Source organism: Excalfactoria chinensis, chromosome Z, assembly GCF_039878825.1.
Source record: "Excalfactoria chinensis isolate bCotChi1 chromosome Z, bCotChi1.hap2, whole genome shotgun sequence".
Taxonomy (NCBI): domain Eukaryota; kingdom Metazoa; phylum Chordata; class Aves; order Galliformes; family Phasianidae; genus Excalfactoria; species Excalfactoria chinensis.
Genome location: NC_092857.1, coordinates 9,425,659 through 9,439,925, shown reverse-complemented (window position 1 = coordinate 9,439,925; position 14,267 = coordinate 9,425,659). Strand labels below are relative to the sequence as shown.

General features: G+C 41.7%; 1 protein-coding gene across 1 annotated transcript in view; it reads left to right on the top strand.

The window, feature by feature from the left end:
* The first annotated feature begins 828 nt into the window (after positions 1-828).
* The window catches only part of GOLPH3 (golgi phosphoprotein 3), a 38,861-nt gene continuing 25,422 nt past the window's right edge, over positions 829-14,267 (top strand). The window contains exon 1 of the mRNA XM_072360111.1: positions 829-1,175. Coding sequence (XP_072216212.1) covers positions 963-1,175 — 213 coding nt within the window. The 5' untranslated portion in view covers positions 829-962. The remainder of the gene's footprint in view (positions 1,176-14,267) is intronic.

The window sequence follows — 14,267 nt, the reverse complement described above, 5'->3', positions numbered from 1 at the left end:
ATCTCCCAGGTGAAGATCCAACAAGCTGTGTGGTCCCCCTCCAAAGCAGCAGCTCTTGGTACTGCACACGGCTTCAGATCCAGTGGAATTGGATGCTGAAATGTGTCTTGTTTGCCTTCCTTTGGTTTTGTCTGTTGGCAGTGCTCTGGTATAATGTAACAATAATAATAATGAACTGGATCAAAATTCAATTGTAAGCAGTTTTGATTCCTACCGAGCTAATTAAGGGGAGAACCACATTAACTGCATGCCTGTCACCCTGACCGTGATCCTCCGCAAGGAGGGCTAAATTCATAAGGATTTCACTATTCAGCGAAGACATCTCCACAGAACAGGTCCGGTGACGCTATCGAGGTATCTTTTATTTATGCAAATGCCCGTTGGACACGAGCAATACCGCTGTTACGGCCCCGAACCAGGAAGGCCGCGATAACGGCGCTCTGCGGTCCGCCTGCCGCGCCATCCGCATCCCCACAGCCGAGGCCCGCCCCGCTCCGGCCCGTCCCCGCCCGCAGTGCGGTGACGCCGGCGCTCCCTCAGCGCGGGGCGGAGCGCAGCGCTCCTCCCGCCGCCGTCCCCGCCCGTCGCCGTCGCCGACCCGTCCCGTCTCCGTCCCCTCCTGTCCCCGCCCGCCCCCCGGGGCTCCTCCCGCCCGCGGCCTTTTCCGGCGCCCCCCCCCCTCCCGCCGCTGCCACATCCTCCGCTGACATCAGCCCGCGCCGCCATATTGCACCAGAAGCCGCCTTCGCCAGCTCGTCCCCCGCTGCCTCCGCCTCCGCGGCCCAGCCCCGCTCCCCATGACCGCCCCCGGCCGGCCGCAGCCGCGGTGCGGGTAGGGCCGAGTGGGAACGGCTCCCGCACCTTCGTCCCCGCGCTCCCGAGTTGTCGTCGAGCCCCCCCTTCCCGCTCCTCCCCCGCCGAAACCCCCCGGCCCGGCCTCTGCCCTCCCGCCGCCCGCAGCCATGACGTCCCTCACGCAGCGCAGCTCGGGCCTGGTGCAGCGCCGCACCGAGGCGTCCCGCAGCGCCGCCGCCGATAAGGAGAGGGGGGCCGGGGGCGGCCCGGAGGATGAAGGCCGCCGGGAAGAGCCGGCAGACGACGAGAAGGGGGACTCCAAGGAAACGCGGCTCACCCTGATGGAGGAGGTGCTGCTGCTGGGCCTCAAGGACCGCGAGGTGAGGACCGGGTGGGGGTGCGGGGGGAGGGGACGGCGATTACCGGGAGTGTGTGCGGGGGCACGGGGGGGGGAAGGGGAGGGTAGGAGTCTGCCGTGTGTTGGGTGGGCTGAGGTGGAGGTGGTGCGGGGGAGGGGGGCTGTGGGGTGGGGGGAAGCCCCGCCAGCCTCTGGAGACGAGGTGAGGAGGGTTCGGGTGCCTGGGAGGTGGGACTGCGGCTGGCTTGAGGCTCGGGTAGGCTTGTGGTGGCTGTGCTCTTGCAGCTTACCAGTGGTACATGGGAGGCTTGACTCTGTGCTGCCGTGTGCCCACAGGGCTTCAGGACGTTCAGCAGCCCTTTCTGGAAACACTTCTCAGACTAATGCTAGAGAAAAAGGCCTTAAAGTTCATGGAGATAGACGTGATAAAAACAGGCCTTGAATCCTAAGTGGGTCAAAATGAGGAAATAGCGTTATTATGTAACTCAGTGTTTTCACTGACTTTATAACATGCTTGTTCGTCATAGCACTGTGAACAACAAAGTGTATTTCTATAGATGCGGTGGTCAGTTTTTTATTGACTTACCATTTTGAAAGGATAATCAATACAAAAGACGTGCATGCTACATAAAGCCCTATCAGGGAAAACAGTTTGATGTGCTGTGTGTTGAAGCGTAACATGCTTTTATTTTAGTTACTAGCTGTCGTGTGAACTTAATTAAGTGACCAGCTTAATTCTTTGTTGTTGTTGCAAGTAAACTAAAGACTGATTTGGGTGGAAGTATCTTGAAGCTGTTCGAAAGCAGAGAATAACAGGAGGAAACTGCCAAACAGTGTGTTCCTTGACATTGCATTGCATCCAGAATAACTCTACCGATTGATGATGTGTAGATTAGAAAGTAGTTTTTCTAAATAATGGTATTTTTGTTGTTGGGGTTATGTCTATATATATATATCTGTTGCAATAACTTGCTTTATTTCTCTCTCAGTCTATGTGCTTCAGGCCACGTTCTTCTAATCCCATTTTTCCCAGACGGACCTTGCCATGGCATCCCAGTACAGTCAGCAGATACTCACAGTGATGTGTGCTTCTGCCTGCTGATCCTGAAGACGTGCCTGTGTGTGCTGCTCTTCTAACTCACCTGAATAGTTGCAGGGAATAGTTAGGCTTGCAGAGACAAGTCAGGATAGGAGGTCTTGCTCTGAGGAAGATGGGTTAGACTGGGTGAATTTCCAGCCCCGTTCTTCCTCAGGTGTGTGGCAAATCTGCTGAATCTGTGGGCACTGGGCAGTAAAGATTTCAAACTAGGGAGTATTCTGTCTGCTTAGAAAGAATATGCAGCATGTGTGTTCCTAGAATATTGAAAGTTAGTAATTCATACCGGGCCCAAAAAACACAGCTTTGCACTGTTAAATCATCTAACTTTTACCATGAGTAGCAATGGTGCGTGCTACAGATAATGCCCTGTCCCTTTGTATGAAATAGGGAACTGATTGCAGTGGTGTGGGTATTCGTGACTCCTTTGAGGTTTTGCAGTCTAAACAGACAGGAAGAATGATGAGAATGATAACATCGTTTGTAGGGTGGGGGGCTTATATGCACCAATTAGCACGCAGTTTCTGAGGCTGTTAGGCATGAGTAACTTGAGCCTGTGTTTTACGTCTGCGTTTCCTTGTACCACTGTCTTTAATACAAAGTAAAGCTCTTTATCTTTAGGGCTTTTTAAATTTAAAGTAAAACTGTAGATATATCTTTGAAGGTTTGGGGATTTGCTTTCTGTTTTAGCGAGCAAAACAAATTTACTTCATGCAGTTGGGAATGCTTTTTATGAAGTTTTTACTTCCAATAGAATTGGTCCCCAGTGATGTTTGTTTGAGACTTTCTCATGTCAGCAAGTAGAGAAAAGTAATAAAAGGTCTATAAAGAACAACTGTGAAACTGCACAAAGTATAAGGGACGGGCATAAGCAGGTTTGCGAGCTTTAATCTCAACAACTACAAGCCAGTAAATCTACAGTTGACAATGTCCTTGTTTAACTGAATGCTGAATTACTTCATTCTGCTGGAATAGAATAAAAGCTGCAAGTCTGTGCTTGTGTGAGAGTGCAGTTCCCTAAGAACAGTTAATTGACAGAAGTCACTGCTAGCTGCAGTGATAACGGCTTCAACAGCTTTGGGGGGTTAGTTTTTTGTTGTTCTTTTTTAATGTTACATAGTAGTGGATATGGCATAACATGTAAATCTTACCAGAAATGCCTCACGTGCCAGTAGACACTGTTTATAATTTCTTTGTGTAGGTAGAAGAGCCTTTGCTCTTCAGGGAGTTTTACAGGAAGATTCAGACAGTGATGGATTGCTGTGTTCAGTGTTCCTAGGAGATGCCTGTAGGTCTGTTGTGAGAATCCCGCTTTCGTGGCAGCACAAGGCCTTGAACGGCCACAGCAGAGCTTGAGTTGTTGCCTTGTTGTCCTGCGGTGTTGTTTCAGCAGTGTGCACGTCCTGCTGCCCTAACACATGCAGAACGCTTCATCCCCATTCTTAATGCTCGAACACATTTAACAGCGTTTGCACATGCTTCTTGGGCATGGTCTTTTTTCTTACTTTTTCTTTGTTTTTTGTAAATTTGATCTTATTAAAATGTAATTTATGTACATGGGCTGATTGTTCTTTTTTTTTTTTTTCCACTGATGGTTCCTTTTCTGTTTGTGTCTTCTAAGTACACATAACTATTTCTGTATTCCAAGGTCAAGACAGGTTGCAAGGGGTATATGCTGATGTATGCACATGCTTGCATAAGGTGTCAAATGTGATGTCCTTGGAGAAACAGATAATGCAGTGGAACAGAATGCATTACTGCAATTCCAGAGGGAGCATCCTTCAAGAAGTATTCAGAATCCCTTTGGAAAAGAGGCTGGGAAAGGGAGTCGTGTTCATCCATCTAGAGCAGAGCAGTAGCCTGTTGCTAAAGGAATAAAAAATACTGAAATAAAATACTTTGCTGTATTAAGTTAAAAACAGTGTTGTGGTGTTATAGGTCATAGCTGTGGTGAAAGGGAGGTTGTTACATGGAACTTCTGAAGCATCTGAAGTCATCACTGCCAAAAGAAAGGAGTGACAAACACTAACAGCTTGTTTGTGAATGACAGCTAAAGGGCTGGTGTAGGCCAGTTTGCTCTTTGACAGTGGCTTTTCCAGATACTGTCCAGCTCTATCCCATAGGATGCTGGATGGCTATGAAGTGCTTTGTAGCCATCCCTCCATTTAAAGTTTTTCTATATTTAGATTTTGAGTTTGTTTTTTTTTTTTTTTCCTTTTTGGAGTTCACTCTTGGCAGTGGTTGGGAATCTGCTGAAATTCAGCAGTGCTTACAGCAGTTCCTGTGTATCCTATGTCACAGCTAAATCAATGAAAGCAGCTATAGAGGTCTATAGTTCAGATAGTAATGATAATAAAGTAAAACTCATATTCGATCTGTAATTTGTTGCACGCTGGAAGAAAGCTCGTGTGAAGTATGCTGGAATAAGTCATACTACTGCATGCTCCAACAGGGAATATTTCTGGTTCTATTTTTTTGTTCCTTTGGTGAAGTCTAAAATGTCTGTGAGAGTGAAGCAATATTCATTCACTTAACTAGGTGCAGAAGTTCTTTGGGATCTTCATTCATGCTGGCCTTCAGAAGTTCCATTTATTGATGAAGTTTCAGTGTTGCGGTAGAGTAACAGTGTAGCTTTTTGTCAAAATAGTGTGAAGGCTCCTATATTAAATTTTCATTCTATTGAAATAAGTTATTAGGGAGTTAGTTTGCCTGCTTCAAGCATGTTGTTTGATGCTGATCAGGATAGTGCTGAAATGTAGTTTATCCTTAAAAACAAATAGAGCAGTTAGATTTATTAGTGAAATTTTTGCTAATCCTAAAGAGATTTTCATGAAAAGTGGTGAAAAAAAGCATTAAAACTTTTGAAATTGAGTGGTGTTTCATCCAGTCTTAAACTCTGGTTTTGTGATGTAGGGGGCTGTGGGATTGTATTTTTTTTTCTTTGCCTACGTAGCAAATTATCAAGCTTTGAGAAGTTTTATTGCTGTCTTTTTAGTTCTGCTTAAAAGAAAACTGTATCCATAAGTGTAATAATGTAGTATGTAATGTCTGTGATGAAGTTATTTCTTCCATGGTTCCCTACCTTTCTGCCCTTCTTTTTTTTACCTCCCAACACAAGGTCTGAGCTGGCAGAAGATCAGAGGTACAAGATGAGGAGTACACAAATTCTGAGATGCAGCAAAGTGCCCCTTTACTGTGCTTGTCAGTAAATCCTGCCTTGAGTCTTTGGAGGACATGCTGGTCTGGAAGTAGTATTCATAAGTAGTTTTTGTGTTGAAAAGGTGCTTATTTTTCTTAGTTCGGATGCAGCCAGTGTGTTATACCTGCTCCTATAGCATAGCTAATCTGTGATCTGTGTTATTTATTCACGAATAATTTCAAGTGTAGTGTGATTCTTCCTTTCATCTCAAGCTGTCTAGTGTAAGAAAACCGAAAGGAACTTATCCAGAGCCTTTCGAATGATACATCACAATTTTTATTGCTCTTAAAAGCAAAGCTGTAACTCTTCTTCCTCTCTTTCAGCAAGCTGTTTTTCTGGCATTTATTTTCTTGATGTGTACCTGAGAAAGTACTGCTGGTTAATCATGGAGTAAGTAATTGTGGAACAGAAAAACAACATTTTGTATTTAAAAAAAAGTCATATCCAGTGTGTTTTGGTTTTGTTTTGTTTTGTTTTTTTTTGATGGTGAAGCAGTTGAGGTTCTGATGCATTTATCTCAATTAAGCTGCATGTAATGGGCCTTCTTTGCAAGGCTAAAATTGCAGCTTAAGAATTGCAGGCAGTATGCTAGCTATGAATATTCATTGCAGAGCAAGTGACTGCAGCACCTGTTCACTTGTTTTGCCTTAGCTGGGGAAGGGGAAGGTAGTCCACAGTAAAGTGTGGGTCAGTTTCCTTTGCATGGACACATTTGCACTGAGCATTTAGTAAAGAAGGTAAAAATATCAGTTGTCTTACTGCGTACTGTTACTGATTACTTGTTTTTCCATAGCTAACCTGCTTGTAAAATGTCAATTTCAGTAATGTTTTCTTTAGTTTCAGAATGAAGTATTGATGAAACATTACTGCAGAAAGATTTAACATGTATAATTTTTATGTCAGAAGTATGCATGAAATAGAACAAAGCTGCTCTCATCCTCTAAATGATACTGCCTGTAAACCTGGGTGTGTGGGAGCATGTAGGTTGTGCTGTGGTATGGTGAAGACTGTTAGTGCAGACCCATAGGTCAGCTCCACCTCTTAACTCACATTGAATTACAGTATTTCTGCCCTTTTGTTTCATTTTGTTTGTGGTGAACCATTAAGATGATAAATGGTATGCCTTGTGAGCTATGTCATTGTGATTGGAAAGGCATTAAACATTCACAGGGCCTGTTGCTGTTTGTGGATGTTGCAGGGTGTTGTTCATCACACCAGGAAGTTTGAAGCCTGTTGGGTTTTTTGTGTATCTGCTGCTAGTTTTCTTCTCATGTGTAAGCTGCTATTTTCTAATAATCTCCTCTTATGGTTCTTTGGGTAGCATCACGTGGTTATAACCAGTTCTTACCTTACAGACTTGCAGTCTGTTGTATACAGACAAGGATTGTACCATGGATTTTCTGTTCAGCAAACAGTCCTTCCAATTTTTACTTCTGTAGAGGTTTGTTTCTTCCCCATTCAACACTCGTCTATGAGAGAATCATTCCTTACCTATTAAGTTTCAGCACATTTTTTGCATGTCTTAGTGGAGGAGGCAAGTGCAGTACTTTCTGGTTGGATTGAGGTATATGCCAGGAGTACCAGGGCTGTCTCTGAAGCACCAACTACAACTGCTTTGCTTATGTAGGTTATTTAAATATGGTTTCTGCTTTAGCAGCATCTGCAGACTGTGTTCAAGAGTTTACCAGTGGTACATCTTAAACACTAAATGGAATAACTTGTTCCTTTTAGTGCAAGAGTGGTGCAATGGGTGGCTTTTTTCTTATCTCACAGTGGGAATTTTGCGACGTGGCATTCTTATGAGATAGTCTGTTTCTTGAAATTTTTTTGCTCCTGGGTAAGTGAAACAAAGGCTGTTCTGAAAACAAAGGGCTGGAAGGATCTAGGGAAGTTCAGACAATTTCATTTTGTACACTTTTTTTAAACATCTAAGACAGTGCTCTGGAAATTCATCTTCATTATCTTTGCAGTGACTGATTAATAGGGATGGTTCACCTCCTTCAAAGTGAATTACTCTGCTGCTCCTCTGTGTTAACCTAGTGCTTTACTTTGTAGGTAAATTATCACAACTACTTGTGAAAAAGTAGGAGACAAGGATAGCTGTTGTATTTAGGGGCTGATACCATTATATTGGTAAGTCAAGAGGAGAGAGTTCTAGTTGTGGTGTTACCTAGTCAATCCAAATTAGTTTAGCATCCACCTATTACTTAGCCAGCATTAGACCCACTTTCTCTGCATTAGAAGGAATTATAGGATTTCAGCTTTTCTCGTTCTGTGAGAAGAGCCTGCCGTGTCTGGCTGAGGTGGAGTTAATTTTCTCTGCAGCAGCTGGTTTGGTATGCAGTTCTCTATTCGTGACCTAAACAGCGCTGATAAAGGATCCTGTTAGAGCTGTTGCTGAAGGCTGCCTGGCAGCATCAAGGCCTTCCGTGTTTGCGCCTTGGGCGCAGCAGGGAGGCATCACCCGCGGCTGTGGGGACTCTGCCAGGATAGCTGTCCCGTGGGTATTGTGTGCCATATGGCCTCACGCTCAGCAAAAAAAGGAGGGGATGGGGGTTGTTGGACAGGGAATGTGTGGTTCTCAGTCTTATATGTGGGAGGTGGTGAGTTTTTTTCCTTTCTTCTTATTAAACTGCTTTCGTATTCCAACCCACAGGTGTTTGACTGGAGTGTGGGTTTTGGTTGTTTGTTAGTATTTTGGATTTTTTGTGTTGCTTTTTTTTTTCTCTCCCCCTATCCTGCTGAGAGCAATCTGCTATGGGACTCAGCTGCCTGCCAGGGTCAGCCCAGCACCAGAGGCCCACACTGTGTGCAAGTGCTGTGCTGGGAGATTCTGCTTGTTAAATTTGCATCTGGGCAGGATGTGATCTTTTTGTTCCCGTTCCTGCCATGCTTGCTTACTGCTGTGGCTTGAAGATACCTTTTGAGCGAAATAACTGATTTGGAGGATTTGAGCATCAGTTAAACATTTCTTTCAAAGTGGGGCTGGATTTTATGCTCAGTAACAATAGTTGGTAGTGTAGAAATTAAGTTGCAGGTTACGGAACATATTTATTGCAAATTTTGCTCAGCATATAGAGAATAGAAGTTGGACTCTGATGGAAGGCAGCGTTGCATGAACTGCACATTAATTGAAGTAGCTGTCTGCGTGTGTGCCCCTAGCCATGCCAAAAGTGAGGATTCTTGTCTTTTTATTCCTAAAGGAGCAGTCAGGCTTCTAGGTGTTGCTTTGTTAAGGATTCAGCATTGTGCGTGGCTAAGTTGCTTCTTCTTCAGTAAAGTTTTGTCTTTTAGATCTTCCCTTTGGTGAAGAGAGATGTCTATGCACATGCTTACAAAGCTGGGTGGTAGTATTTAGCTTTAATGCTTTCAGTAGTCAGCAGCAAATGCTATTTGTTATTCTTGTTATTCTGTCTTGAGTTAGTCAAATACCTGACAAGTTTCTTGTCAACAAAATTGCACCTTCCAGAATATGCCTGCTTGCTTTCCTGAAGTATTTCTAGTGTTTGGCTGCTGGAGCACTTCTGAGACTTTATTTACAACCTCACCTTGTGTTTATAACTAGACAACAATTTATATTCCAGTAAAATGGCTAATGATTTAAATGTCATTGAAGTTGGGAAAGGGACTGCAATCTGGCACTAAGTTCTTCAAATTGTAGTACTTGAGCACAGTTCTGCACTCAAGTTTGCTTTTCTGTCTTAAACTTCTGCAGTGCTGAGAAGGCAATGTCTTGCCTGAAATATAAGAATTGCCATGAAGGGTTGGTTAGGTGTGGGTTGGCACAGTTTCTTAGAGACAATAAAGAGTACTCACTTTTTATAATTGCAAATTAAATATCCAGATATAGAGCTGAAAAGTTTTTCCTCTGACACACCAGAAAATGTGAGTATTCTTCAGAGAAGTTTGTCTTGAATATTTTGACTATTCTCCAATTTATTTCTTTTTCCCCAGTACTGTTTCTGAGGTATGACTGAAGAACGATGAGTGTCTCTGTAGCATTCTCATTTTTTCCAATTACGTAGATTGAACTGTTTCTTTTGCTGAATCTGAAATTATTTTGTACCCATTTAAGAGCTAATTGGAAAATGAGACTCCCTGTTTTCTTCACCAGATTTATAGAGAACTCAAAATTATCCTCTCTGAATGCATTTGCATTAGGTGGAACTGGGTTGTGTGTTTCTTTAACACAAACTAGTTAGGAAAGAAGTTAAGACTGAGATCTGCCAGATGTTACTGTTGCCAAAACTAAAAATCAGTTTTTTTGCATTTCAGGGAAACTTCTTGTCTTATAATCTAAATGTGATGAAACAACTTTGAGTGTCTTCTCCAGAACAGGTTTTTTGTTATTTGCTTGTCTTTCAGGTCCATTATACAAGGAAACTGTGAGTGGAAGGAAATGATTATTGAAGAATTCTTTAAGCAAGACTCTAACCCTGAATGTTTTGTTTTCAGCTAAGCATGAATAGGTTGGGCTGAGACCATGCAGTTCCCTGACAAAGGAAATTGATTTGGGTCTTGGCAGAGAATACTGCCACAGAAAATGAACTTGGCTTGTGTTTTAACCCATTTAGCATCGTGCACACTGTAGTGTTATGGGAAGTGAGATTTTCTTAGTGGTAAAAATATAGAAGTTATACATTTTTTATTTTTATATGTAGGGATTAGTATGTGAGCTTTGAACATTTTTGGAAATTAAGAGAGGATTCCTGGATCATTAAAGGACATGCAGAACATTTGACCATATCTGCTTTCTTGCTTAAGACTTCCACTGTCTGCTGCATCTTCTGTACTGTTATGCTTGTCTACAGGAACATTAAATTACAGTAACCAGCCTTAGAAAGGAAAAAGGGTATTTTTTGGTTATGCGAAAATGGATTAGTTTGTGTAATAAAACATACCTGTAATGAGGTCAGCCTAGTATTACTGTGATGGTTCAAACAATTTTACACATTCCAGCCTGTCTTCAAGTCCTGTTACAATGAAGCTTTTCCTTTCTCCCATCATTTTCTTTTGTTCGCATTTTCCCCCAGCTCCTTATGCATGTGATTAGATATGCTGGTAAAAAGACTTTTGATTGGTTCTCTCTGGAATTAAGGTGCTTTGCATGTTTACAGTCTCTCTAACATTACTTAAAGAGCTGGTTGAGGGCCTTACAGAGGACTGTGTAAAGACCTAGTTGAGGAGAAACGCGTGCTGGCTGTGCAGGAGAGGAGCATAGAATTGCCCATTATATTCCTGTCATTCCTCCTTTACTTGCAGTGAGCTGTCAGCACTTTGAAGCTTATTAACTGATAAAGCTGAATTTCCAGTTTTCCTGGTTGTGAAAAATTCCATTTTTTTTTGTAATGATCTTTAGTAAATATACAGAAGTAGTAACTGAAATAATTGTTTAGACATTAAAATGGAATTAACAGATTTGTTGAGTGTATAGTTTTACACAATAAATAATTTTGGGGGAAAAAAAAAAAAGAAACCTCTGTGGTAGCTGACAAAGCAAACAGTTATTTTGGTATTTGTACAGGTCAGACACATAAGTAGCGTTTTTGCAGTGCTTTTGGTAGTTTAACAGTCCATAACTTTTGCAGCTGCTATTCTTCTGTTTCTAAACATAGATGTCCGATTGCCAACAATTCCTAGTAGTGTGGTGGTGTGTGTTACCTAAATTTGTGCTGCCTAGCCTTGTTATACAGACTGTGGCTTTGAAAGTGTCAATACAAGGGATTCAAATTGTCAGAATGGCCATGCAATTATTTCTTCAAGTAGTGACCAGCTTTTCCTATTTGTGTCACTGAGAATGTAGAAAATTCTGTTTTTTTTTTGTACTTTGTGTTCATTTTTTTTTTAACCAAATCTGTTTGCTTGCTTTTATGTTGAGAAGCTTCTTGCAACGATTCGCTGCAAGAATAAACATAGGTAATTTTTTTCAGAAGAGTTTTTTATTCTAATATAATATAAGCACTTCCTGCTCAAAAAAAGAATGTTATTCAAGTTTTTAGGATTGCTTGGAAAAGTCAGGTGCCAGATACTTTGCTGAGTATGCTCAGGTTTGAGTTAAGCATACATTGCATCCATGTTCTTGACTTGCACCCAAGATGTGTTTGTTCTTCTTTGTAGAATGATAGTATTCCTAAATGAATCACTGTCTTTCAAGGAGTTTCCTTATCTAAGAACTCAGTATTGCAGCAGCTTGGTTATTGACTTTGATCTGCATGAGATTTTGTGAAGCTGCACTGTCACTGAGAACAGATTTGCTTACCTGCAACAATACCAGGCAGTATTTCCTAAGCAGCAGTTTTACTTTTGGCAGTGTTATGTAGAGGTTCTGAATTAGAGGTTCCCATTCAGTTTGTCCTCTTCTGCCCTTCTCTGCTGGGGTCTCCATTTAGTTGCAAGACATGATGGGAATACCCAAGGAGATATAGTGTGTCTGTAGAAGAGTACTGATGGTAGATGCATATGGAATTAATTCATAAAACAAACATTTTTGGTCAACATAAAGGAGTGAAATTTTATGTTAAAACACAATTTATAATAAACCAGATGCTTGCTTTATCCTTTTTATATACATACTGCTTATAGTTTGTATTTCACCTCTTGGAATATAAGAACAGCTTTAAGGAGATGTTGCTGTTTTTTAGGTGATTCTAGCTTTTAAATGTTCAGAATGTTAGTAATAAATGCAAAGGGCCTACACAAAATAAACAGTATATTAAGGTGGTTTTTCTTCTTTGTGAGAGTTATGATAGCCCCATGCTCCTTAATTTGCTGGTACTTTTCATTAAAAACAGAATACTTAATAAAAGAAGTGTATTCCATCAAACATCATAGTTCAGAAGCAGAAAATAAAATCTGTAGTAGCAGCATTAGAATTGTGTTTGCAGAGGGTGCAAACGAAAGGCAACGGCCATTCTTGATGTGGAAACAGTGAAAGAAAAAGTTTTAACCCATTGCAATGTGCCTGGACAGTGTATGCAGTTACCCCTTGCCCTCTGTCCTCCCCAGCTCTCATTCTGTAGATCCAAAAATAAGATGTTGCTTCAGTCAGGAACTACTTGACTGAAAAAGTGGGAGCTCTCTCACTACTGTGGTCAACTCCATTATGAAGTACATCATAACATCAGCCTACACTTCAAGAGAAATCATCTCTGCCTGTCTTTTGCAGTAGGTTTCAGTGGGTAATGGATAATGATTTTGGATTATTATGTTTTATCTGTGCTTTGTGTTAGCTAATAATAGAGTAACAGACACCTCTGAAGAGCTTGGTATTTCTTCAGAGAATCATAAAAGGATGCTGTTGCTGTTCTGTCAGATTTAAATAATATAACTTTATAACTTCAAACTTACGATGATCAGGGTCATCTAAAGCAGGGAGCTCACGTTAAGTGCTGAATGTAGTGTTTAATACACTCTTTATCCAAAAGACAAATGTGGGGTTGTTACTGCAGGGGATACTGCTGCCTCTTGCTGTCTGTCCCAACCATCTTCCTTTCCTTTTTGTTTGTTTGTTTTGTTTTTGTTTTCTGTCTGTTTGCTGCCACTGAAATCATTTCGGCTGCTCAGTGAATCAGATGAGGGAACTACCATTGGCTTTCAGAGAGACTGCTTTCTCATATAGCTCTCTATGCAAATACGGCTGTGGACTCAAGGGTGAGAATAACAGTGAGTTGTCACCAAGTGCAAAAGCAGATACTGTTTCTCAGCAGAAGTTTGGGTTCTGTTGAGCTGCCTTTTTTGGTGTGTCTCTCAGGTGGCTAGAAATGAAAACACAGAGAGGACATAGCTCCTCAAGTTTAAAGAATTTTGTGCAAGGTTGAGGTGAAATGCAGTGATTTTTATAAGTCACTAGAACTGAAATGAGAGGAAGAACAATTGAAATGATGTATGGAAAGTAGTGGTTCAAAATCAGTTCTTATGCTGGCAAAGTAATAATGCACCAGGGTATCATTTTGACCTCTGTTTCTTATCCTGCTTTTCTTTTTTCTTTCTCCCCCCCGGTGTTTCTTGCAACCATGTTAAGTACTTCCAAGTACATTAAAAATGTGCATCTTTCTCTCATTAGTGGGATGGCTACTCAAAGTGATCATTTGAGTTTTCCTGCTCCATTATGCATCATGCTGTGTAAATACCATTAGTAGACTTTCATAATTGTGCAGTGCAGTTTGTAATTTATATCATACTGTTTTGCCTAGGCCTACAAATAACCCAAACTGACTGAGTACTTCCACGTCCCACACTTGATTTATCTAGTCCTTCTCAGGTTATACATTTGTTGGCAATGTTGGCAATGTTTTTTCCTTTTCTTCATCCCCAAAGGAGAAATGAGACACTTTGCATTTCTTGTGTTCCCAGAACCATGGCTCACCATGACATTTCCAGCATTGTGTCTTTATTATGCTGGTGTGTTAATTTAGGGAACTGATTGTGGAGGCCTAGTTTAATTGATCTCAGTAGTGCCCCACAATGCTGCCAGGCCTGGAATGTTTTTCTGTATGTTTATCATCTATGGTTTCTGAGAATATGTCTGCCACATATCAGGAAGAATGGAAGGCAACGAAGAAACTACTGCTTGGGAAAATTAGGTATCTTATATAAACATAGTAGTTTTGTTCTTTAGAGGCTTTATGTGGCTGCCATTGACACAGTATTTGAATGCCAGCCATGCAGAAGTAATAAAAGTAAGGGCAGGCTCCAGAAGAGTTCAAGACTAGTAGCTATCTTTAAACACCCAAGTAGAGCTGGTTGAACAGCTTCTGAAATCCTCTTTTAATGGAAGACTACTTGAAAATAGAGAATTTACAGTGTGCTAACTTGAAAGC